The sequence below is a fragment of the Euprymna scolopes genome, chromosome 37, assembly GCF_053919585.1.
Source record: "Euprymna scolopes isolate OS-2025 chromosome 37, ASM5391958v1, whole genome shotgun sequence".
Classification (NCBI taxonomy): Eukaryota; Metazoa; Mollusca; class Cephalopoda; order Sepiida; family Sepiolidae; genus Euprymna; species Euprymna scolopes.
The window spans coordinates 57156449-57184037 of NC_136518.1; the positions used below are offsets into that span (position 1 = coordinate 57156449).

Genomic DNA, 27589 nt, shown 5'->3' on the forward strand with positions numbered 1-27589 from the left:
TTCATGTGAAAGATTGATCCTGAAAACATGGGTAAAACTGCAAGATTTATTGGTTTATTGTGAAAACTGACAGAGTTAATGTTTTAAAACGTAATGAAGAAGGATTTTTATGTCGAAAATGTTTTTTGAAATTTGAAACTTTCCTGTGCTCAAATCTTTTAGTATGATGTAGACCCAACCCGACAAAACTACAAAAAACGTTACAATTTTTTTTTTTTTTTTTTGTGGTGGTTGGGGGGATATTTAAGTGTTATACTGACCAGCATATGCCTGCATGAAAGCAAGTACCTTGTGATATTCGAGATTGAAGAATTAACCTCCCATAGTGATACAACAGTGTTGGTCTAATATAGATTGTTTTAGTTTAGGGCATATCAACGGCATAATCACGTTGACACACCGGTTCTCGAAAGATCACCAAAGTTAAGCAACGTTCAGCCTAAAATGGGTGATCAGTTTGGGTATTCCAGGTGCTGTATTTAAAAGGACATCAACACCTCCGTGCAAGAGTTGCAAAAAACTAATGTCGGGGATATACATGCGACTGAGGACTGCTTGTGAATTTTATACTCTCACAGAACTTCCTCCTTTGGAGGAAACCGGTTAAACCCAAATTGAGTTATTGTCATTACACACACACACACACCAACATTAGAAATAGACAAAAGTAAATTCATGCACGAAAATCTATGGTCCCCCCTCGCCAAACTTTCACAAAAAACACTCGTCTAGCTGTAAACACTATCAATAATTTCCCCCACTCTTTATCTGTGCCTAAACCTAAACGTAGATTCCATGAACAAAGCTTCTTTCTTAGAACTGCACGCCTGTGGAATTGTCTTCCGTTTTCCTGCTTTCCGGCTGACTACAATATGGTTGTGTTCAAGTCTAAAGTAAATAAGTTCTTGATGAGCCGTTCCATATAGGTTATTAAATTTACCAAATTTTCATTACTAATGATTACTATATTGACCAATTTCTACTGTACACTCTTTAACCCTTATCCTTGAGTGGCCTCTGGGCCTTGATAATGTGGTGATGCCTTTGTAAAAAAAAAAAAAAAAAAAAAAAATACCAAGGAAGATATGGTGAAGGGCAATCAAGCAAAAAAAACATGTGATAATAATGGTACCAGTTAAAATAAGAGATGCAGGAACCCTACTGCCAATAATTCAACAGTACATTCAATCAGGCACACGAATTGTGACAATTGATTGTCATGCCTATAATGCACAACCAAACCATGCTGTGGTAAACCACGGATACAAGTTTCTTGATCCAAATAGCCCTACTATTTACATAAATCATGTGTGGAAGGTAGTTGGAGCCGATGTAAAATTAAATTTAGGCCTTGAGAGGGACTAACGATGCAAACTTCGATAGTCATCTGCAAGAATTCCTGTGACAGCGGAGAATGAAAACCAACTTTTTGGAGAATATTATGTATTGGATATGTTTTTATGTTTGAAATTATTTTGATTTCAATAATTTTATTTTTATACTTTGATAAACATTTATTATACAAATTCAAAAATAGATTCTATTTTTAAAATTAAAAAAAAATTATTCTTATACTTTCATAAACATATTTATCATATAAATTCAAATAAAAAAAACTTATTTCATAATTTTGTTATTAAAAGTGCAAATAAAGACCGTGTTATTTTTTATCTGTATAGTTTTGTAAAGTTTTATTGTATACTTTCCAATAATATCCTTACACTCGTCTTTCCAGAACCACTATCAACAACTACCCACACTCTTTATCCGTGCCTACACCTAAACGTAGATTCCAAGAACAGGGCTTCTTTCTTAGAACTGCTCGCCTGTGAAACTTTATTCCATTTGCCTGATTTCCAACTGACTACAACCTGATTGTCTTTAAGTCCAACGTGAACAAGTTCTTATTGAACCGTCCCCCTAAACAAAATTCCCACTAATGTTTACTACGCTAAAATCACAATGACTAATATATACCTACTGACCCTTATCCTTGAGTGGCCTCTGGGCCTTGATAAGCGGTGATCCCCATGTAAAAAAAAAAAAAAAAAAAATCACTTCACAATAGAAATACTGAAGAACAATAAAAGTGAAGAAACTGATTTGCCTTGTCACCACTTCTGTTAATAGACATACCAGAAGTTAGGAAGTAAGCCTTTTTGGGTTATTTAATGCCAAATTCAGTAATTTCGGTACATGACGCTTCAAATTCTGGAAAACTTCCAATATTTATTTTTGGTGTTTAGTTTGTCATTTTGCTATGAGATTACATGCTTCAAGTTTTTCTTTATATCATTAAATGTTAAATTCATGGCATTTGGTTTGGTTTCGTTGTAGAGAAATTTTTTTTTTCTTTTTTTTGCTTTTAGCATTGCAGAGCATGATTGAGTTTTGCAAAAGGAAAGGAAAAAAAACAATTAGATCACTGTTTGGTGCATCTCAGGTCAAGAAGCCATTATATTCAGAAAGCTTGACCGTGTATAACTAGGATGGGACGTGGAAGGGTAATAAGCCAATAAATTTTTACTCACCTCTGTCATCAAAGCCATGGGTCAATTCATGCCCCATCACCACTCCCATAGCACCAAAGTTCAAAGACCTTAAAAGCAAAATGAAAATACAAAAATATTTATAATTTTATTAAACAAACGGAACAAACACAGACATGGCAATTGGTTTTAAGCACCATTTAATATTTCCAATATAAACGGCCATCTTAAAAGCAATATATCTGTTAACATACATGATATTTTATAGTTAAAAAAAATTTAAGTGTAATTCCTTCTAAGTAGATTAAACCAGCTTTACCTGAAGGAGGAAGTTTCTAGCGAATATCAAATTTACAAGCAGTGTTCAACTGCATGCATTCATATATATATATATATATATATATATATATATATATATATATATACATACAAACAGATCGTCATATAAGGATTAGATCACTGACAGCTGTTAAAAGCATTTAAAAAGAATAAATGTTTAAATCTCAACTGTATTTCTTACGGTTGATGGTAGCCGAATGGATTGGGTCCTTACTAATGAAGCCAGACATGACTTCTGTTGCCGGGTTCAAATCTCTCCTGCACCGATGATTCTCGAAAGGATGAAACACTAGTGTCTGTAGGTATTTAATAATTATTATAGTAAGTAATTATGTGTGTGTGTGTGATGGACTCTCCCATTGCTTTTGATGTACGAGTTTTCACCACAACAACTAAGTTATTCGGAAATCCACACGGATGACTTGTTTTAAGTGGTGAAGATTTTGTGTAGACCTAACCACACTTTTTGCTATTACTATTAATCCTGGCTGGTGCAAATGACTGCCACAAGACAGTACAACACAGGTTCATCAAAGTTACCTTCTCCTAGATGCATTTCTTAACTAAGACTGGAGGCGCATCTCTCCCAGTGAATTAATTCACCACCAGATACCAGCCTGGAAATTTCTACAACTCAGCGTGATACATATACATTATATATATATATATATATATATATAAAGTAGTACCGTTCGTGTGTGTGTGTGTGTGTGTGTGTGTGTGTACAACTCCCAATGACCAAAGAAATATAAAGACCAAATGTGTGTACACCTCTCTTGGTCAAGAAATATTAATGCCCATGTTAGGATACTTCTGTCAAAGGAGACATTATATTGTATACGGACTTTCAATATATAGCATTCTTTAAACCACATTTACATTATTGAGTTATAGTCATTAACATATCACATTAAATTAAATCTATTTAAATAATTACCTCGATGACATTACTTATTCGACATAATAGCTTTGTTTCAACCGTACTAATTAAAAAAAATTAATTATTTAGCTTATTTAAATTTCAAGTTATATTTGATTTAACTAATTTTATCTAAAATCTGAAAGTTTTATTTTCAAACCAAAAACCAGAAAACCAAAAGGGAAAATAACTGATAGTTTAATTGAAATGGAGCACGTTATTAAATATTTGTTTTCATTTCAAAATATTATTCTAAGCTGAATTATTATTTTTATTTCAGAGGAAATTTTTTTTCACTTATTAATTTTTAAGCAACCTTTCTTATTTATTAGAGAAAAATAATTAAAACTAATATCCTCATTTACTTGCATCCTCACGAGGGCAGAGTTAGTCAGAGACACATGCGACCAAAATCCATCATCCCCTGCTCTTTTTGTTTAAAAAATTTAATCGGTGTTGCCCAGGATTTATTATAATAATTATACCATAGCAAGTGTGTTTAATTGCCTGCAAAACAGATTTTCTTTATAATTTATTTAATAACTTAAATTAAAAATGCTCAATTTTTACGATGTGACCCATCATTGTTTAACCCCTAGAAAAAAAAAATGGTCAATGTCAGGTTTCTTTCCAACTCCTCAAAAAATCTTGAAAATTACAACTTTTAATAGTTTTCGATGGTGCTGAAAACGAATATCACATTTAAATTTAGGGCATATAAGAAGTTTTCATGATATGAAAAATTACTTTTTCAAAAAGTGGGGGATCACTTTCCTATATAAATTTAACGTAAAATGGGCACCCACTTTCTAACCACCTAATAATTTCTTCATATCATAAAACAAATTTAACAATGATATTCGTTTTCAGCACCCCCGAAAACCGGCGCTGTTTTTTTACTAAGAGATTCGTTTATGTTTTCATAATTTAGGACGTAAATAATGCTGTCAGTAAGCTTACACGAGCAGTTTACAAAAATATATTTTTTATTTTTTTTTTGAAGTTAGGTATTCAATTATAGAATTTGTATAGTTTTTATCAGATGCTCCTGTACTTTTACTTAACCGCCTTCTAATGTAAACAGAATGTTTGTTAAATGTTAAACTGCAGAGGCACCTGTTAACAACTATACAAGTTCTATAATGAAAAAAGAACGAAAAACAAAAGTATGCTTTTGTAAACTTACTAACAGCATAATTAGCGTCCTAAATTATGAGATGAAAAAATGAACGCATCTCTTAGTAAAAAAGAAACAGCGCCAATTTTCGGTAGTGCTGAAAATTAATATCACAGTTAAATTTGTATTCTGATATGAAGAAATTATTAGACGACCAGAAAGTGGGTGCTCATTTATGTTAAATTTATATAGGAAAGTGATCCCCCACTTTTTGAAAAAGTAATTTCTTCATGTGATGAAAACTACTTATCTACCTCAAATTTAAATGTAATATTCGTTTTCAGCACCACGGAAAACTATTAAAAGTCGTCATTTTAAAGTTTTTGGGGGAGTTGGAAAGAAACTTGACATTGACCAAAAAAAATTAAAACCTGTTTTTTTTGTGGCCTAATATGTTTAAGCAGTCTTTATAAATAATATGAAAGAAGAAATTTTGAAAAAAAAAAATTAACATTTTAGCGTGGGGGATAACTTTTCTATATAAATTTAACGTAAAATGAGCACCCACTTTTGGGCCACAAAGCGTTCAACCAGACATGTCATCTCTAGCATTTTTTCAAGTTTGGCGATCAGAGGGGAGGGGGGGGGAAACATACCAAATACAAAAACTTTTAGTTTTTTGTGGTGAAGGGGGCAGGAATGGGGGGGGGCAGGAATTACATTTGAAACATAAAATAACGATAAATTTAATTTTTATGAAACCATTCTGTACTTTCACCTAACAATTTTATAAACAGAACGAACCCCAAAATGTGACAAATTCAATTTTTTTTTTTGGGGGGGGGGATTACATTAGAAATATAAAATTACGAAAAATGTCATTTAATTGTTTTTGGAAGTAATTTTTGGTAGATCGTTTTTTTTTTTCTTTTTTTTGCGATCGCACGGGCATTCGCTGCTATTTTTATTGAAACAAAAGTTGTAATGATTTATTTTTAATTATCATTTTATATGGCCAGTTTTATATTATTTTTAATTTATTTTTAATTATCTTTTTTTAATTATCTTTTTTTTTGCAGGGGTGGGTGGGTCTTTCCAGTGCTCAATATCCCGAGAATAGTTTCTTCTCTTTGTAGCTCTTCTGCTGAAATATTTGGTGGAGAGGGTATCACATACTTCTTTTTTGGGGCGATTACATTTACATGTTTTCATCCGTTCTTTTATTTTTGTTGTGGGGGTATCACGTTGCCCATGATGAAAATGATTAGTATACATGTGTTTCAAACAGAACTTCATGTAAAGCCAGGCAACGCTGGGTACCCATGCTAGTATATATATATATATATATATATATATATATATATATATATATATATATAGAGAGAGAGAGAGAGAGAGAAATTTCTACGACCCAGCGTGGTACAGATATACACACACACATTATATATATATATATATATATATATATATATATATAGATTGATAGATAGATACACAGAGAGAGAGCGAAAGAGAGAGTAACAAGTCTTTTTCTAGATTTTTGCACTTTATACAAAATCGATATTTGATTTGCATTGTTGATTTAATTCCTTCCAGGAAATACTTTGATTGGGTCAGAATTAATTTCATACAGATGATATTTGTTCAAAAAAGGGGGATTACTCTGCATTCTTTAATACAGAGTTACTTCTACTTGTTTAGAACAAAAAATTATATTAAAAAAATGAAAAAAACAAAAGTATACTTTACAAAAAAACACAAATTGCAAATAAATACAACATCGAGTAGGTACAGCTAATATTCTATACAATGTGACAAATGAATAAAAAAAATTTATATTTATAGTATATAATGCATTAAGGAATGTTATTACATCCTCATTTTATACAAAATCATGGACTCTGGCGCAGAAAAAAAAAAATAAAAAGTAATAAAAATTGGATATTTATCTGATGTTTTAAAGTGTTTTTTTTTTCTCATTTTTTTTTTTTAACCCCTAGATTTTAAGACTTCAGATTCCTAGGAGTTAATATTTGTTTGGCAAGTTTTAAAATTGTTATGCTATAACAAGGTAAAAGCAGCTGTGTAAAAATTATAAAAACGGCATTCCTCACATAAGGTTAGATTAAACAGGTAAATTTTATCAAGTCTCCAAAACTAAGGTTAGGATTGCAAGTCAAAATACTACATCATAAACAGGAAGTCACAAAAGACATTTGTGCTCTCAAACCCACTCCCATTACGACCATGTAATCCCTACAGCAACCTACCTTGAAAATGCTGCTGTGAAACCTGACATAGTTATATGGAATAAGTCAGAGAGAGTTGCAACCTTGATTGAAGTGAGTGTTCCTAATGATGGCGGTCTTAACAGAGCTGAAAGAGAGAAACAGACCAAATACCAAGGTCTCATGTATGATATGAAAAGAAACTGGAATCTTAGGGAGATATCAATCATACCAGTTATCATAGGTGCCACAGGGCTTATGAAAAAGAATCTGAAGTCCTACCTAACTAATATTCCTGGTGAACCAAGTGCAAAAGAGATCCAGACAATTGCACTTAAGGGAACAGTGAGGATACTAAAATGAGCTCTCGGTTGGTTTCAATAAAAAAGCGGGGCAATGTTGGCAGCTGGTTTGGCTGCCCCATACCCGGCATTACAATCTTCAAAGGAAGAAAATTAAAAAAAAAAAAAAAAGTGATATGGGACAAGAGGGAGAAAGTGGCAACTCTAGTTGAAGTAAGCATCCCTAATGATGCTGGCCTTAACAGAGCTGAGAAGGAGAAAATAACAAAACACCAACGACTTATGTAGGATATGAAAAGAAACTGGAATCTAAGATATCCATCATACCAGTCGTTATAGGAGCAGCCGGGCTAATGAAAAAGAATTTCAAAAACTATCTGGCGAATGTACCTAGTGAACCAAGTGCAAGAAAAAATACAAACAATTGCATTTAAAGGGGCAGTTAGAATCTTAAAAAGATCTCTCGTTGGAGTAACTAAACTAATGGGAGAATTTTTGGTATCTGGTAGAATGCTCCATTCCCAGCAAATACAAAGTGATAAAATTAAAATAAAGGGAAACGCCTGGTTCACTGGCCTGGTTATAGATATCTTTGAACACCTCTGTTCTAGAGCATAGCTGGAAAAAGAACAAGCAGAAGGGAGTGCTTAGGCACTAAAGACTAGTTGCTGATTAATACGACAATCCTCAAAGACTGTAGAAGGAGATAGAGGAATCTAAACAAAACTTGGATGGATTACCAAAAAGCATATAAGTGTGCCACACACATGGATACCGAGATTCCTTGATTTATATAAGATCCATCCCATAATCAAGAAAACCATGCTTGTACACAAAGATGTGGCAGACAACCATGACAAACAACAATAGAAAAATAACTATCCCGGATGTGAAGATCCGAAAAACAATTTTCCAAGGGAATAGTTTATCCCTTTTGCTTGGCGATAGATCCGCTAAGTAAGCTACTTAATAAAAGTGTGCCTACAGCCTGAACCAGAGCTGCCAACAAGACCTAAACAAAAAAAGTCAGCCACCTGCTCTTCATGGTTGACCTGAAGCTGCATGCAAGTTCAAACACTGATGCAAGTCGACTCTTACAGAGTGTACATATGTGGAACAATGACGTAGCCCCTTTTGAGGGAGCTGGGAGCTTCTACATTAATAAACCTTGTGCCTAACTTGGTCTGTTCTTGTGAGGTGCAGATGTGTTTCTGAATTTGAAAATGTTCTGCTATGACTCAAGCCAAGAATGACAGTTTATAGTACTGAACCAAGGCAAAACGATATAAGACCTTAGAATTTGAAAGATTAAACCCGAAAGAACTCATGGATACAAAAACAAAACAATGTTTAAACGTTATGTATGAATGTCCCTCTCCCTTTCATTCCTTTTCTCTCTCTCTTTCTTCATTGAAAGAGAGAATTAAATATAATTCTATTGTTTTCAACAGTTGACACTTGCATTCCGGAGTCGGCGAACGCAACATAGCATGCGTCTGGTTTCAACTGGTCTTGATAAAAATATGCTCCTCATTGTTAAATGTTAAATAAATTATATTTTTATAAAAATGCATTTGATCGTTATTTTTGTATAAGCGTTCAATTCCAGCATGCCACTAATGCCGACGATGGAAAGATGCCTGCAACGACACGATGAAGACAAGATGCGACCCATGCCAGCCGGTTATAGCCGACGACATCTCGACTCATTTCTGTTGATGTTTCTAACATGTGTCTATCATTTGGATATCGTTTGGATGTCATTTCTACCATCTGGTTGCGTTTCCAGGACGTTCCTCAATCAAGTAACTCTCCCCAAGATCAAAGTGTAGTATCTGTTCTTCAGATGCTGCACTTCAACTTCTTGTTCTCTCTCAGTGGAGGAGCAATCCTTCACGACAGGCAATTTTTTATTTTTGTTCCTTTTCTCTACGTTAAAAACCGACCCTGGTGTCTAACACTGTCCCGTGGGGCGGCATTGTAAATAGGAACATCAAAAACCTAGAATAAAAGGAACGGTACAAATACCTTGACATGGAACACAATTTAGTTCAACATAGCAGAATGCAAGAAAAATGTGCAAACCATAGCTCACAAATAAAAAGTAACTGCCATTAACCAACTTGCCATGCTAGTTGTAAAATACAGCTTTGGCTACAAAAGCACATTAACAGGTTAGACACTTAGACAAGAAAAATGTTAACACTATACAGAGTGATATGCAGATATCAGGGTCTACCAAGGCTGTATCTGCCCAAAGGAGCAGATGGTATGGGTCACAGAAATTGACCACCAACACTGAACCACTATTGTGAGCACTGGGCTATATCTGATGAACTCCGAAAATGCAAACCCTAAGATGGTATATGAACACCAAGAAACAAGAACCAGTAGAACTACCCCCATCATAAAACTGGCCAAACATTTTGAACAAGACTCTTACAAATGGAACAGAAACAGAAAAGCCTAGAAGATTTAGTAAAAATACAAAAAAGACCTTGCACTGCAGAAAACTGAAAGAATGGGCCAACCAACAGCATGCCAATATGGATGAAATATCAACAGAAATATATAAGGAAGGCTCTAAACTGGCTGAAAAGATGATCGCTTCACTATGATCAGAATCAGAGAATGATAATGGCTACCCAAGATCAAGGCTTGATGACCAATGCTTTAAAAAGATGAGTGGTTTAAGTAATAAGTGCAGGTTTTTGCCACACAGAAGTGGACTGTGAGCCACATGACATCCAGTTGCTGAGGGACGGCTTTTATAGCCTGTAGTAAGGATTGAACCTTAAATCTTTAGAACACTGTCACTTAGAACTGATCGTGACAGCAAATGTGCTTACAGTTATATCTCATAGGATTAGCGAATCTCTCGACGGAGGCCACCTTTCTAGGGCAATTGCTCTTGACATATCTAAGGCCTTTGATAGGGTATGGCATAAAGGTTTACTTCATAAGATCTCTAGCTATGGTATAGCTGGAAATGTCTTCTCAATTATTAAATCATTTCTTTCTGATAGGTTCTTAAGAGTAGTAGTTGAGGGGCAAAAATCAGAAGCTCACAGTATTAATGCCGGTGTCCCTCAGGGGTCCATCCTGGGCCCAACTCTTTTCCTGATCTACATTTAAAAAACTACCCTGGTGTCTAACTCTGTCCCGTGGGGAGGCATAGTAAATAGGTACATTAATGATCTTCCAAATCACATCCTTACATCATTTGTAGACATTTATGCTGACGATACTACCATTTATGGTAGCACATCTAAGACAGTAAACGACCAAGTTCTCTCGAATTCTCTCTCCTCTGATCTTGAGCATGTAGCACAATGGGGAAAGGAGTGGCTGGTTACTTTTAATGCATCTAAAACCAAGATTCTCTCTTTACATCATCAACATTCTGATCCACATCTGGCATCAATTGAAATGAATGGCTCTCGTCTTCAGGAGGCCTCAAGTTTTGACAGGCTTCTGGGCTTGACCTTTACTCCTGATCTTAAATGGAACACGTACATCAAATCTGTTGCCAAGACTGCTGGAAAAATGGTGGGATCTTTCTATCGATCCGGTAAATATCTCACTGCTGATGCTATTTTCTATCTATATAAGAGCCAGGTACATCCAAGGATGGAATATTGTTGCCACATCTGGGCAGGAGCTGCTAGAAAGGACTTGGCCTGCCTTGATAGAGTTCAAAATAGACTTCGTAGCCTCGTAGGAGATGTCCTTTTCTCTTCCTTGCAACCTCTATCACACAGAAGAGATGTCGCGAGTTTGTCTCTGATGTATCATTATTTTCATGGAAAGTGTTCGACTGAGCTTCAATCTATGGTCCCCCCTCGCTAAACTTTCACAAGAAACACTCGTCTAGCTGTACACACTATCAATAATTCTCCCCACTCTTTATCTGTGCCTAAACCTAAACGTAGATTCCATGAACAAAGCTTCTTTCTTAGAACTGCACGCCTGTGGAATTGTCTTCCGTTTTCCTGCTGACTACAATATGGTTGTGTTCAAGTCTAACGTAAATAAGTTCTTGATGAGCCGTTCTATATAAGTTATCAAATTTTCCAAATTTTCATTACTAATGATTACTATATTGTCCAATGTCTACTGTACACTCTTTACCCTTATCCTTGAGTGGCCTCTTGGTCTTGATAAGTGGTGATGCCTATGTAAAAAAAACAAAAAAAAAACACCTTTATCTATTGCATCACAAATCCATGTGGATTAAATCAAGGGTTCTTTTTACAGGGTGAAGGTGCTGGCCTCATGCCCAACCTTCCCAGAAGCTACATACAGCGCCTAGCCTTCCCAAATGGTCATCCATCTGGCACTGGCCAGGCTCAACGTTGCTTAACTTTGGTGATCTGGCGAGAACCGGTGTCTCAACGTGATTGTGCCATACTTTGACAATAGTTCCCAAGTTCAAAAAGATGTAGCTGAAGTAGGTCGGAGTTTACATCAGCCGAAACATTGTGAAAATTACAATCAAGGTGAGAATGCTAGACCAAATAATACAAATTCGGAATCCTCATTGTATAAACGAGTTTGCTTTCATACAGAATAGGAAAAAATATTTTTATACGTAATAATTTTGTAAATGTATATAATAAAAGCAAACGTGTGGTCCAATAGATTTTGCGATATGAAGAAGAGAAGGCAGGAAGGGAAAGAATGGGAGGGGAAAAAATGAAAAAAGAGAGCTTTGTCACACTTTCTAATCAAGAGAGGGAGATAAAAAAAAAAAAATTGCTCATTTTTTATTTTTATATTGATAGAGAAAGAGAAATCAAAAGAAAGTATTTCATCTTTTTCTTATTGATTAGTTTCGTTTCAATAATTTCAAGTAGTGAATAGAAATTATTTTTTGCCTTGTTTATCATTTGGAGCCAACTTGGCCACGTCATATTCTGATGAGGAGTTCCACACACAGAAATCCATCAGTATCTAATTAGATATTCATTTTCCAGGAGAAATGAGAAAATTAAATAGTAATTCTGCCACCTTCGCAGCTGCTTTTTTTTTTTTTTTTTTTTTTTTTTTACATGGAAGTCACCACTTATCATGGCCCAGAGGCCACTCAGAGATAAGGGTTATTGCGTGTACACTAATCAATGGGATAATATCGTAGTAATGGAGATTTGATAAAGTGTCTTACTTAAGGGGGCGGTTTATCAGGAACGTGTCTATGTTGGACTTTAAGACATCCAAGTTGTAGTCAGATGGGAAACAGGCAAACGGAAGAGAGTTCCACAAGCGCGCACTTCTAAGAAAGAAGCTTTGTTCATGGAATCTACGTTTTGATTTAGGCACAGATAAAGAGTGGGGAAAATTACTGACAGTGGTTTCAGCTAGACGGGGGGGGGGGTCGTGACAGATTGGTGAGGGGGGACCAGAAGTTGGAGCTCAGATGAGCACTTCCCATGGAAATCATGATAAAACAACGACAGGCTCGCAACGTCCCTTCTGTGGGAGAGAAGTTGCAGGGAAGAGAAAAGGGCATCCCCCAGTAGGCTACGAAGTATATTTTGTACTCTGTTAAGGCAGGATAGGCTGTTTTTAGCAGCTCCTGTCCATATATGGCAGCAGTACTCCATCCTTGGACATACTTGGCTTTTATATAGATAGAGAATTGCATCAGCAGTTAGATATCTACTGGAGCGGTAAAAGGATCCCACCATTTTTCAGCAACATTGGCAACAGATTTGATTGCTGTTGCTCTTTTCTGTTATTAACATCAGAAAAATCAAATGGAATCATCTTGGACTCTTTTAGAGTCATTTGCGGTATGAAGATGAGAAGGCAGGAAGGGAAAGAATGTGAGGAAAAAAAAAAAAAAAATGAAAGAAGAGCTTTGTCACCCTTTCTTATCAAGAGAGGGAGATAAAAAAAAAATTTGCTCATTTTTCTTTTTTATTGACAGAGAAATAGAAATCAAAAGGGTTTTATCTTTTTCTTATTGATTAGTTTCGTTTCTATAATTTCAAGTAGTGAATAGGAATTATTTTTTGCCTTGTTTATCATGCTTGTCCATGTCATATTCTAGTGATGAGTTACACACACACACAAATCCATCAGTATCTAATTAGAAATTCATTTCTACAGGAGAAATGAGAAAATTAAATAATAATTCTGCCACCTTTGCAGCTGCTGTTGCTCTTTTCCGTTATTAACACCAGAAAAATCAAATGGAATCGTCTCAGACTCTTTTAGAGTTGACTGGAAATCCCCCAATGATTTTCCAGATGAAAGAAAATGGTTTTTGATTGACTTCCAAACACTGATATTTCTTGAATAATACACACAAATACATCGTCTATAACATGTAACAACTTTTAAAATAAATTGATGCAAAAATGTTTTTATAAAAAAAACAAAAACAAAAATAAAAAATCAATAGCAATCGATTTTGATAGATTAAAATAACTGAATGGTGCTGGTAGGAAGAAAATATTGAACATTTCTGCAAGAGTGTAAATCATCACATCCAATAATCAAAATATGATCAATACATTCAATAACAATAAGACATTGTATAAGTCATTTGACAGATCGATATTTTAGTTATAAAGCTGTTGCTATAAAAATGAATAGAAGTTTTCTTCGATTGAAAAGTGAAAGAGACGAACAATTAACTTTTCAACACGAGCTTGAATACGTGATAAGGTGAGGCACTTGGGGACCGTTAATAAGTTCAAAAGAAGCCATCACCGTATTCAGGGCTTAATGCATGCTTTCAATTCTGGTATGTGCTGAACAGCTTTTAGAAATTGACTTCTAAAATAATTTGTCTCTGCCTAGGTCTTTATTTATCCCTCTCTCAAGTTGTCACCTACCACTCCAATTATTCTACATTTAACCACAGAACTTACCAGATTAACATTTGTGTTACATGCTGGCATTTGTTGAATGGCTTAAAAAAATTTGACTTCCAAACTAAACTATTTCTGACCAGGTCTTTATCCTTCTTTCTCAAATCTATAAGGTGAGGCAACTGGGGAGCATTAATAAATTCAAAAGAAACCATCACCATATTCAGGACTGCTATAAATTCTGACAGGTGTTGAACAGTTTTTAGAAATTGACTTCCAAACCAACTTATCTCTGCTCAGTCAGGCCTTTACTTATCCCTCTTTCAACTTCATTCTTATTACTTCCGGATCAATTAGGTTTCAAGGACCCCAGAAAATAAGCAAAATAAAAAGGCGACTGGGAGTGCATTGGTTGACTTTTCGATGCACATTACATTTGTAAAGAAACAGATAAGAAACCTGGGATAAACTTTGATTTTTCATCACAAGGTCAATTTTTACTACAAAGAAAGATTTATTTCTTCTGGGGTCCTTGATCCTTACTTCCGAGGTTTTCATCTAGCCTTCCCCTGCCACCTTAACGATTTTACATTTCTAATCCCAGAACATATCAGTTTAACATCTATCTTACATTTTTTTTAATTTTGAAATCACAACTTTATAAGATATAAGAATCGATAGAAAATTGATTCTATATATATAATAATATATGCGGAATCTGCATAAATTAAAATATCATATTTAAACGTATTTTACAACCGGGCTACGTCGAGCGTCTCTGTTAGCTTTGATAAATACTTTTGCAGTTTTAACAAAAGAGCTACAATAATATCAGGGCGTCTCCATTTACACTGAACATCCACACAATGCCAACATCAATATATTATATGTGAAAGAGTACGCTGTGGAATTTCCACAGGTACCACTAGTAAAATATTATCACTCCAAATAATTCAATAAAACTTTTTCAAATTTGGGTTTATCTTGAGTAGGACAGCTTGTGGAGTGAATGTGGTATTGTGGTGACCGAAATATTTCTAGTTAAGAGTTGGATATACAATTTTAAGTATTTGAGACTAAAGATGACCAACAACACTCATTATCCCCACATTTTTGATTGGCCTTGTGCCTGATTTGTTCATTATGTATTTTTATATTTTGTGCAAATAAATATTTCAAAGTAGACTAAGTGCTCTGACCCAATTTGTTGAATGGCCTAAAAAAAAAAAATAAATAAAAATAAAAGACTTCCAAACTAGCCTACGTTTGACCAAGTTTTTATTGATCCCTCTTTCTCTTTATGACACTACTAACCTCATCATCATTTTAACATCTGTGTTATATGCAGTGAACGATGTTTAGAAATTGACTTCCAAACTAACCTATCTCTGGCTAGGTCTTTACCCTTCTTTCTTCCATGTTTTCCTTACAAGTAAACAAAAACACATTCTTTGAAAAAAGAAATGTGAAAATAGGAATTACATGACTTGAGTTATTTTATTTACTTGCTTCCTGGAGGTTAGGCACAAAATCAAAGTGTGGAAAGAACTGGATTTGAACATGGCACATGCAGGTTTTTATTCAGTGTTGGATTAACGAGTATCATTTACCAAGACTTCATTGTATTGTTAATTTCTCATGAGGGACCTTGGCTCAAATTTGGTGAATCCATATAATCTGTTGTTTGCATGTCAAGATTTTTAAATTAAAGGATTTATACCTGTTACAGCAATATTTTTTTAATAACTATGGGGGTAGGATTACAAAAAAATTGGAAGATTACATGATAACAACTGACCAATCATATGGAACCATACTGTTACCAAACAATCAAAAACCGGAATCACTCAAAATATACCAAAACCCTTGTAATTCCTGCACATAACTTATTTTCACACTAGATGAGACTGCCCTTTTTTTCTTTCTTTATCAAGCCATGGTCATAAAACCTATTATATAAAGGGCAAATTGGGCGTGAGCGTCATTTGTGTATGTCCACAAAAGGCTTTTTGCATTGGGTTTCTCATGTCGGTTAAATTCTGCAGGAAGTTTTTGCATACTTCCCAGATCGTAATATCTCGCATTCACAAACGGACATTGTCTATTTTTGATCGAGTTAAACAAAATTCCCACCATGCCGTCGTCTCCAGTGTTTGTTTGTCAGTATGAAACCCTTCATACCGAGACAATTACTATTTATTTGGATACTGCCAGAATGCCCCCTTTTGGGGGAACTGGCTTTTCCCCCACATTAAAACCAACCTCGTGTCTAATTAGCTTTCGTGGGAGGTTTAAAAGCAACGCCATTTCTGCAAGTCATCTTTTGTTTTTGATTGATTATGTTAAATTTGAACGCTTTAGACTTCCGGTCACGTCATGGAGTAACGGTAAGACGTCAGATTTTCTTTCAATTTCTTTTCTTTGTGTCACAGGTTCGAGCTTGCCTGTCTACTACCACATTTTTTTTTTGTTTTGCTGAACACACACCTCAAAACACCCGGGCAACGCCAGCCACCTAGGCTAGTTAGCAATAGACAGAGGTTACTAAGCTAATTAGGGCATGCATAAAACTTAGGAATATCACAATAATTAGCCAATACAGAATTCCGAAAATATGAAAGTGATACATGTTACACAATTCTGAGGCAGCACGTTCAGGATTGCAGAACACAATGCAAAAGAAGATGGCCGGTACATCTGAGAAATCATGGGTGTGATTATGCAGAGGGTTCAATGTGAATGTATATCGTTTCAGGTTTTTTATGTTCAGTCACAGCACAGGGCGATATTTAAGCATTGCAGTGAGACAAGAACCATGCAATAATATGTAGGCAACAGAAGCAACTGTTACATTCTGACAAATATACACCGATCTAATCCAAGCAGATCATATACTCCAGAAGGTAATATGTAGCATATATCAGATGGCACAATGCTGTAAATGCTCAAGAGAATCAGAGAGCACCTTGCCAACTCCAGCAAACACTGGGGACCTGTATTCCAAGTGGGGATGAATCATTGCCTTTACAATTAAAGACTTCTTTGGATTGGCTACCTACTTCAAACTCTTCATCTTAGTCTGCAAGCTTTTACAATTCAAAATTTCTCTGGATTGATACTACCATTTTGTTTGAAACAACATTTCATTTTTCTTCTAAAACCGCTTACAATTCAAAAATACCAACTACATACTTTTGACACTTGTAGATCTAGTAAAACAAAAACAGATGATTAAACAAAGAAGTTTCCACCTTATATATATATATATATATATATATATATATATATACTAGCCTGGGTGCCCAGAGTTGCCCGAGTGTTTGGATGGTTTGTGTTGAGAAAAAAAGTGGTAGTAGGCAGGCAGGCTCAAACCCGTACCGCGAAGGATGAAAAGAAGGTGAAAAAAACCCCCCCAAAAAATGCGACGTCTTTGCCGTTGCGATCATTGCCAAAGCAGAAGTGACGTAGGTTAAAATTAAGGCTAGAACATCGAAAAGAGTGGATGACTTTCGAAAATATCGGCAAAAAAGCGACCCCTCCCTGTAGAAAAGTGCCCGGTTGAGGGCGGAGGAATTAATGTTTTTAGCCAATTCTTTGATATTTATCGTCCAAAGTGTCGCGCTTCAAAACGATACCGATCTTGTGAAAATCCGTTGCCTCTATCGAAAGTTTTTGGCAGACATACAGACAGGTGAGATTTATATTATAGACTAGCGGGGGTACCCAGCGTTGCCCGGGTGTTTAGAGGTATGTGTGTGTGTGGGGGGGGGTGTAAATCAAAACAAAGTGAAGTAATGACCCTGTTAAAATATTAAAAAAAAGCAAAAAAAAACGTGAAAACTTCTTTAAAAAATCGGGAAAATAAAAACAAAAATAACAGTGAACGTGATGGAACCCGCCCCCCCCCCAAACCGAATAGTGTTAAAACTTCTTAGTGGGGGTACCCTGTATTTCCCGGATTTTACAAAAAAAAAAAAAAAAAAAAAAAAATTGGGGGGAGGGAGGCTCGAACCTGAATCCTTGAGGTGAAAGCAAAAAAAAAAAAAAAAAAAAAGCATGATGACTTCTCTCGATGCTATGAAGGTAGGGGAATGAGAATTGATGAAAAAATTTAAAAAATTAAAAACGGAACTGACAGGTGCGTAAATTTAATGAGGTCAAACATCAATCCCGCAGTTAAGTTTGGCTGCGAGGCAGTTTTTTTGGTTTTGTTTCTTAAAGATGTTGGGTTGGGGAGAAAACCAGCTCCCCATAAAATATGGGGGTGTCCATAGGAAAAGTAATTGTCACTGCATCGATCAAAGCTGATTTGCTTTCTGGACGTCTCTGGCACGAAAGCAAAGAAAGTGACCTCGCTTCAATTTAGTTTCACTTTATCTATATATATAAAAGCGAAAATGTATGTAAGTGTATGTATGTACGCTTTTCCTCGATGTCCACAAAAGGCTTCTTTCAAAGAAGCGCTTGCTCGGTTCACAACTTCTTAAAACTTTTTATATCATATAGATGATATAAATTTTAATAATTAAATTGTAATATCTCAGAGTTATCCACGGAGCTCGCCTGTCTATTTAATTTTATTGACTTTCAAACGTTAATTATTCCACATTTCCCCGCATCGGCACACGTTACATTCGGTTTTCGGTATAAAAAAAAGCGAAACTCGACTAATCACAGGCCGAAAGCCAGTTGTCTCAAGAGAGCTAATTAACGTTTGTTCAATGTCGACTTCATCATATCAGACTGTAGCTTTCATTTCGCTCCTCCTAATAAACAGGGAGTGGATATTTAAAAACAAACAAACCGATTTATTCACCTCATTCAAAACTGTCCAGCACAAAATAACTGCTGAATACCTATCGCCGTCACGTCAATCAATCAAAAACGCGCACCTGTTTTTTTTTTTTTAAACACTTTACTATTTTCCAACTGCGCGTCGTGAAGGCTTCGTTTTTTTTTTCACATTTTCGGGTTTTTTTCACATACCCCGAAAAACACCCAGGCAACGCCGGGTGCCCCTCGCTAGTATATATATATATATATATATATATATGTATGTATATAAAAGCGAAAATGTATGTATGTATGTATGTATGTATGTATGTGTGTCCACTAAAAACTTTCGACATACACAACAAAAATTCACAAACTTGGTATCATATTGAAGCTCCATCCTTCGCCCGAAAAATATCGAAAAATTGGATAAAAACGTTAATTTTTTTCACCCTGAAATCAACAATTTTCTACAGGGTGGGGGGGGGGGGTCAACAAAAACCGTCCTCACATGAGATCGGTTCTACGCATGCATCAGATGACGTCATGACCTGATTTAGTTTAAATAGTTGAAGAACTGACTAAATTTCATGTACGTCGTGTTAGCTCAGTTGGTTAGAGCGTTGGTTCATTATCTAAACATTTTGGGTTCGAATCGTGGTGTGACATTTTTTTTTTCGATTTTTTAAATTTTAATATTGAAGCAGTGTTATTTAAGCCATTTTTCACATAACGTTGGTTTTTCTGTTTTTTTTTTTACTTCGCTTATTCTTAAGTTTTCATTAACCCCCCCCCCCCCCCGACCGACCACACACACCCAAAAACACCCGGGTACACACCGATTTTTTAAATTCTAATATCGAAACAGGCTTATTCAAGCCATTTTTCACATTTTTTTTTGGTTGTTAGCTTTAATGTTCGTTTTTCTGTTTTCTTTTTTGTTATGTCGATTTTTACATTTAATATCGTTCGTTTGCCTTACGTTAGTTTTTTTTGTGTTTTTTTTTTTCGATGTTTTGATTATCGCCCCCCCCCCCACTGCCTGAGTACCCCCAGCTTAAGTTTTAACGTTCATTTTTCTGTTTTCTTTTTTACTTCGATTATTCTTAGGTTTTCATTAACAACCACACACACCTCCAAACACTCGGGCAACGCCGGGTACCCCCCCCCCCTGGCGAGTCTATAAATATAAAAGCGAAAATGTGAGTATGTATGTTTGTATGTCTTGCAAAAACTTTCGACATGGGTCACGGATTTTCGCCAGATCAGTATCATTTTAAACTTCCAACCCTCGCCCTACAAATATCTAAAAAATGGCCAAAAACGTTAATTTTTTCACCCTAAAATAATCAGTTTTCTACAGGTGGGGGGGGGGGTCAGCAAAAACCATCCTCTCATGATGATTCCGCTTCTACGCATGTGTCATACGACGTCGTAACCTGATTTACTTTAAATATTTGAAAAACTGACACAATTTCGTGGACGTCGTCTTAGCTCAATTGCTTAGAGCGCGGCCTCATTACCTAAAGGTTTTGGGTTCAAATCATGGTGTGAGATGTCTTCTTTTTTTTTTTGTCGATTTTTTAAATTTTAATATTGAAGCAGGGTTATTTAAGCCATTTTTTTCAGAGTTTTTAACGTTTGTTTTTCTTTTTCACTTCCCTTATTCTTAGGTTTTCATTAACACCCCTCCACCCCTGCCCGACCACACACACCCAAAAACACCCGGGCAACATTTTTCATGTGTTTTTTTTTTTGGTTTTTATTTTTCAGATTTTTTAAAGAAGTTTTAACGTTCGTTTTTCTGTTTTCTTTTTCACGTTTTCTTTTGTTTTTCCGATTTTTACATTTAACATCGTTTGTTTGCCTTACGTTAGTTTTTTTCGAGTTTTTAAAGTTTTAAAATATTTACTCCACTTATTCTTATGATTAACACCCCGCCCGAGCACATACACCTCTAAACGCCGGGTACCTTCCGCTAGTCTATATATATAAAAGGCAAAATGTGTGTGACCATTTCATGTATGTCTCACAAAGGCTTTTTTTGCCAACGCTCCGGGGGTGGGGGTTACGATCGCTTACAATTGTTTATATAGCCCCTAGATAATAATATCTAGGATTTAGGAAGGCGGGTCACCTCTAGATTTATTTACGTCGACTTTTATGAGATGCGCGCTATTTCACTCTGTTGCCTGTTTGTCCTGCTTTTTAGTATAAACTAGCGGGGGTACCCGGCGTTGCCTGGGTGTTTGGAGGTGTGTGTGCTGTTAAATAAAACAGAAACCGGAGGAGGGTGGGGGTAGGATCGAACCCGAAGCCCTGAGGCGAAGTTTGAAAAGAAAATGTGAAAAAAAAAACATGAACCCTTCGGCCAGCCAGAATGAGTTACTGAAAGATGTTTGAATTTATTTAAGTAAGAACCAAATTGACAGGTGCCCACACGAAAGTCGACGACGTAAGCAATAGCTATTCAGCAAATGAGGTCACTGACCAGGTTTATTTGTTATAAGCGAAATAAAAAAAAAGAAAACAAAAACGAACGTTAAAACTTAAGCAGGGGCGAGGGTAAACAAAACATCAAAAAAAAAAAAAAACACAAAAAACTGACGTAAGGCAAATGAACGATGTTAAATGTAAAAATTGACAAAACAAAAAAGAAAACAGAAAAACGAACATGTGAAAAATGGCTTAAATAAGCCGGTTTCAATATTAAAATTTAAAAAATCGGTGGGTACCCACGTGTTTTTGGGTGTGTAGTCGGGGGTGGATAAGCGAAGTAAAAAAAAAAAAATAAATAAAAATTAAAAAAAACAGAAAAACGAACGTTAGGTGAAAAATGGCTTAAATAACACTGGTTCAATATTTAAATTTAAAAAATCGAAAAAAAAAAAAAAGACATCTCACACCACGATTCGAACCCAAAACGTTTAGATAATGAACCAACGTGCTAATCAACTGAGCTAATGTGACATACATGAAATTTAGTCAGTTTTTTTTACTAAAGTAAATCAGGTCATGACGTCATCTGACGCATGCGTAGAACCGGTCGTTGTCATGAGGGGACGGTTTTTGTTGACCCCCCCCCGTCGAAAATTGTCGATTTCGGGGTGAAAAATTAAACATTTTTGGCCAATTTTTTTATATTTTTTGTGCGAAGGATGGGGCTTCAATATGATACAGAGTTTGTGAATTTTTATTGTCTGTCGAAAGTTTTTAGTGGACACACAAACACACATACAAACATACATACATACATGTTCGCTTTTATATTTATAGACCGGGTGTTTGGAGGTGTGTGTGTGTGGTGTTAAATAAAAAAGAAACTGGGAGGGGGGGGGGAGTTGGTAGGATCGAACTCGAAGCCCTGAAGCGAAGTTTGAAAATAAAATCGGCCAGCCAGAATGAGTTACTGAAAGATGTTTGAAATTATTTAAGTAAGAACCAAATTGACAGGTGCACGCACGGAAGTCTTCGAGCGTTACGACATAAGCATTGTTATAAGCGAAGTAAAAAAAGAAAACAACGTTAAAACTTAAGCAGGGGGGGGGGGTAATCAAAACATCGAAAAAAAAAACTAACGTAAGGCAAACGAATGATGTTAAATGTAAAAATCGAAAAAAGAAAAAAGAAAAATGGCTTGAATAAACCTATTTCGATATTAAAATTTAAAAACCCGGTGGGTACCCAGGTGTTTTTGGGTGTGTGGTTGGGGGTGGATAAGCGAAGTAAAAAAAAAAAAAAAAACAGAAAAACGAACGTTACATGAAAAATGGCTTAAATAACACTGGTTCAATATTTAAATTTAAAAAATCGAAAAAAAAAAAAGAAAAAAAAAGACATCTCACACCACGATTCAAACCCAACGCGCTAACCAACTGAGCTAACACGACGTACATGAAATTTAATCAGTTTTTCAACTATTTAAAGTAAATCAGGCCATGACATCATCTGATGCATGAGTAGAACTGGTTGTTGTCCCGAGAGGACCATTTTTTTCTTGTTTTTGTTTGTCGAAAATTATCGATTTTGGGGTGAAAAAAATGAACGTTTTTGGCCAATTTTTCAATATTTTTCGAGCGAAGAATGGAACATCGGTATGATACCGAGTTTGTGAATTTTCGTCGTGTCTGTTGAAAGTTTTTAGCGGACAGACACACATACAAACATATATACACACATTTTCACACATATATATATATATATATATATATATATATAGATATATATATATATATATATAGATATATATAGATAAAGTGAAACTAAATTCAAACGGTGTGTTCTCGGCATCGCGCCAGGAAACGTCCAGAAGCAGTCATTTGATCAATGTGGGGCCAAACTCCTTATCTCAGACAGTTGCTATTACATCTGGACAATGGGGAGCTGGTTTACCCCTCCCCAACATCTTGGGGAAAAAACCAGTCAAAGTTGGGTAAACCAACCCAACAGAAGTTAAGTCCACTACTTCTATTTGACATCATTAATGAGGTCAAATAGAAGCAACAGAGTTAACTTTTATTGCGGCCACGTGTCAATTCTGTTTTTAATACTTAAATAAATTCAAACATGTTTCCGTTGTATGTTGCGGTGGCCCAGTGGTTAACGTCGCACGTTTTTTTTTTTTTTCACACTAAGTTCCAACTTTGCCTCAAGGGTTCGATCCTCATACTCACCTACGAAAACCTTTTTTTTTTTTTTTTTTTTTAATCCCGCCCCCTCCCCCGGAGTTTTGATTTACCCAAAACCACACACACCTCCAAACACCCAGGCAACGCCGGGTACCCCCCACTAATTTATACTAAAAAGCCAAACAAACACACGACAGAGTGAAAGAGCACGAATTTTATAAAAGTTGATGTAAATAAATCTAGACGCGACGTGTGTTCACAAATCGTAGATATTATCTAGGGAGTGTATAAACAGTTGTAAGACATAGTACCCCCTTCTCATCGAGAAGCCCGGCGAAAAAAGCTTTTCTTCGACATACAAAAACTCGCACGCCCGTTTTGTCTTTTAGATAATAGTATGTAATATCTCTTCTCTGAACATCATGTGTTGTGATCGTTGTAATTAATTTACTTGGGTAGTTCATATTAATCACTTGACAAAGACGTCCAAGTCGCTATTAAAAACTGACACAAAATCCATTAATCCCACAAGGCCAAAGTACTTCCACTACCTCAGGGTGGCTATTTTCACTCCGACCAGATTCATTAAACTGGTGCATAGATTGGCGTAATAATCGGGATTTTCAGGACAGATTACTGAAACGGTGTTGCAGTACGTGTTAGTAAAATTATTGATACAAAAAGGTATAATGGAATACTTTAGAAAAAAAATGTAATTCTTTTTTTTGTGGTGCAGCGGTGAAATCTAAATTCTTCAAAGGAAAGTGTCAAAAAGGAAAAAAAAAAATGGTTAACTGCATTAAAACTCTAGAAATAGGGAATCATTTAATGTTAAATTCATATGTGAAACGGATTTCGCGCTTTAAAATTTAAAGTCTTGTTTTTCTTCTTTAAACCATTTTTTTTTCATAGTGTTTTCATAATTGCCTTAAAGAAAAGAAAAAAAAAGTAAAAGACTAACTATCCATTGATATGTTTTAAAAGAGATGGGTATATTTATTAATGAAACAAAAGTCTTCTACATCCCCTACCAGGCGAAGCAAGGGAAGACAAAACATAACAGGGAAAGGAAGAAAAAGAGAATTAAATTTGAGTCAAAAGGGTGATTTTGTATTGTTTTATTAAAAAAATAAAAATAAAAATGATGAATTTCTCCGTTTCTTTTTTTTTTTGTGTGTATAAAAATAAATCCCTTTTCACTTACATCTAATTTATTTAAAAATAAGACAATATCAACCAAGTCCTGTAGCTGCTTATTATTTATATAATTACTAGCAGTTCCGCCCGGTTTTGCTTGGGCCCTATAAACTGTTCATAACTTTAAGTGCATATGTAGATATTAAAAAGTGTGAATATATACGGTAATGCCTTTCTATATAATAAGCCTCCTTAACTACCATAGAGAAAAGTTGGTAGAGATCACAGACGTCAATTTCAACTTTGACACCAATTTTGACCCTTAATATTTATTTTTTGGGGCTCAAATTAAATTAAAATGTTTGACCCATGTCCAAGTAACCTACATCTAGAACTTCAAGTGTTTAATCCCACAACTGGCGGAGGAGTTTGGTAGAGTTTGCAAAAATCAACTCTGTAAACTTTGACCTCTTGCCAGCCAAATTTTCGCCAAAAAACGAATTAAAATCTTGCTGCATGTCTGAATACCCTTTATGTAAAATTTCAAATATTTAGACAAAAAATTGGCTTAATAGTTTGCTAGAGACTACAAAGGTAAAATCTTTTGAACTTTGACCCCTTGGAAGCCAAAATTTCAGAAAAAAAACAAAACAAAAAAACATTAAGAAACTTGCCCTATGTCTGAATACAGTTTATGTAAAATTTCAAATGTTTAGACCAAAAATTGGGTGAGTAATTTGGTAGAGACTGCAGAAGTCAATTTAAAAAAAAAAACTGACTCCAATTATGACCCCTTAACATTTATTTATTTTGGGCTCAAATCAAACTAAGTTAGATTCATGTACAAGTAACCTATATCTAAAATTTCAAGTGTTTAGACCCAAAATTGTCAGAGTTTGGTAGAATTCCTAAAGGTCAAACTTTGACCCCTTAACAGCTAAATTTTTGGCCGAAAACCGATTAAAAAGATTTTCCCAAATCTCAATACCCCTTATGTCAAATCTCGAGTCTGTAGACCGAAAATTGACGGAGTTATTTGGTAGGGAAATGTACACAGACAAACAAACAGACATTTTCACTTTTATATATATACTAGCATGGGTGCTCGGCTTTGCCTGGGTGTTTGGAGGTGTGTGTTGAGCAAAAAAAAAAAAAAAAAAAAAGTGGTAGTAGGAAGGCAGGCTCGAACCCGTACCGCAAGGAGGAAAAGAATGGGGAAAAAAACCCGGACATCTTTGCTGTTACGACCACCGCCAAACCGGAAGTGACGTAGGTTTTAATTAAAGCTAAACAATCAAAAAGTGGGGATGACTTTCGAAACTATCAGTGAAAAAAGCGACCCCTCCCTGTAGAAAAGTGGCCAGTTGAAGGTGAAGATATTAATGTTTTTAGCTAATTTTCGGTATTTGTCGTCTTAAGGGTCGAGCTTCAAAATGATACTGATCTTGTGAAAATCCATCGCCTCTGTCGAAAGTTTTAGGCAAACATGCATACATTTCTATATTGTTAACTCAAATTTTTTACCCAAACCGATTAAAAAGCTTGCCCTATCTCTGAATAACCTTTATCTCAAATTTCAAATGTTTAGACCAGAAATTGAGTAATTTGGTACAGACTGCAGAGGTCAATTTTTTTTTTAACTTTGACCCCTATTATGACCCCTTAACATTTGTTTTGGGCTCAAATCAAGTTAAGTCAGATCCATGTCCAAGGAACCTATATCTAAAATTTCAAGTGTTTACACCCAAAATTGGCGGAGGAGTTTAGTAGATTTCTCAACTGACTACAACTTGGATGGCTTCAAGTCCAACGTTAACAAATTCCTAATGAACCGCCCCCTTAAGTAAACACTTCATCAAATCTCCACACTAATGTAATGTACTTGCAATAACCCTTATCCCTGAGTGGCTTCCGGGCCTTGATAAATGGTGACCACTGTGTAAAAAAAAAAGGTCAAATCGCTGAACTTTGGCCCCTTAAAAGCCAAATTTCTGGCCGAAAATTGATTACAAAGATTTTCCCAAATCTCAATACCCTGTATATAAAATTTCGAGTCTGTAGACTGAAAATTGACAGAGTTATTGTGTACGGAAATGTACACAGACAGACACACAGACACTTTCACTTTTATATATATATATAGATATGAGTGTGGATCAGAGGGTAAGGATGAGGGTGGGGGAGTCGTAGGTTTTAGCTTCGATTCTGTCTGATGGCACACAAGTCATACATATACTTTTTTTTTCTTCTCACGCCTATATATATATATATATATATATTAGGTTTAATATAATAATCGATAGAGAATTGCCTCTATAATAATAAAAATGTAATCTGCATGAAAAATATATTTAAGTGTATCTTACGACCGGGCAACGTCGGCCAGCCTGCTAGTATTATTATAGAATTGTCAATACATAATTGGAATGCACAATAACAATTTTGCCAGAACATGTGAATTCACTTCAATAATGATTCATCAGCACATTCACACTGATCAGTAAATCCTACATCAACTGTGTCTTTATAAATCACACAGGATGCTGCACCTGATGAAGGTCAGAGGTTAACTCGGTCAAATACGTATTAATAAGATCGGCGATAGGGCTAGTAGTCCAGTCATTACCAAAAAATATATTGAAGCATAGATGACATTAATTTCATTAAATTGGCCAACTAGATTCAACTATGTTTTTTATTCTATCTTTAAAATTAATTCAAGCAGATTATTTATAAAAGTGGGAATGTATACTCAACAAATTTTGGATCTACAGACTTTAAAGTTAGTACATAGGGTATTCAGACACGTGGAAAACTTTAATCGGTTTTAATCCAGAAA

At 35.3% G+C, this 27589-nt stretch overlaps 1 protein-coding gene across 15 annotated transcripts in view; it reads right to left on the reverse strand.

The window, feature by feature from the left end:
• Positions 1-27589, reverse strand: part of LOC145261200 (endothelin-converting enzyme homolog) — a 662230-nt gene that overhangs the window by 224186 nt on the left and 410455 nt on the right. For all 15 annotated transcript variants that reach the window (XM_080119539.1, XM_080119540.1, XM_080119532.1 and 12 more), the window contains one exon: positions 2532-2599. In XM_080119539.1, coding sequence (XP_079975665.1) covers positions 2532-2599 — 68 coding nt within the window. The remainder of the gene's footprint in view (positions 1-2531; positions 2600-27589) is intronic.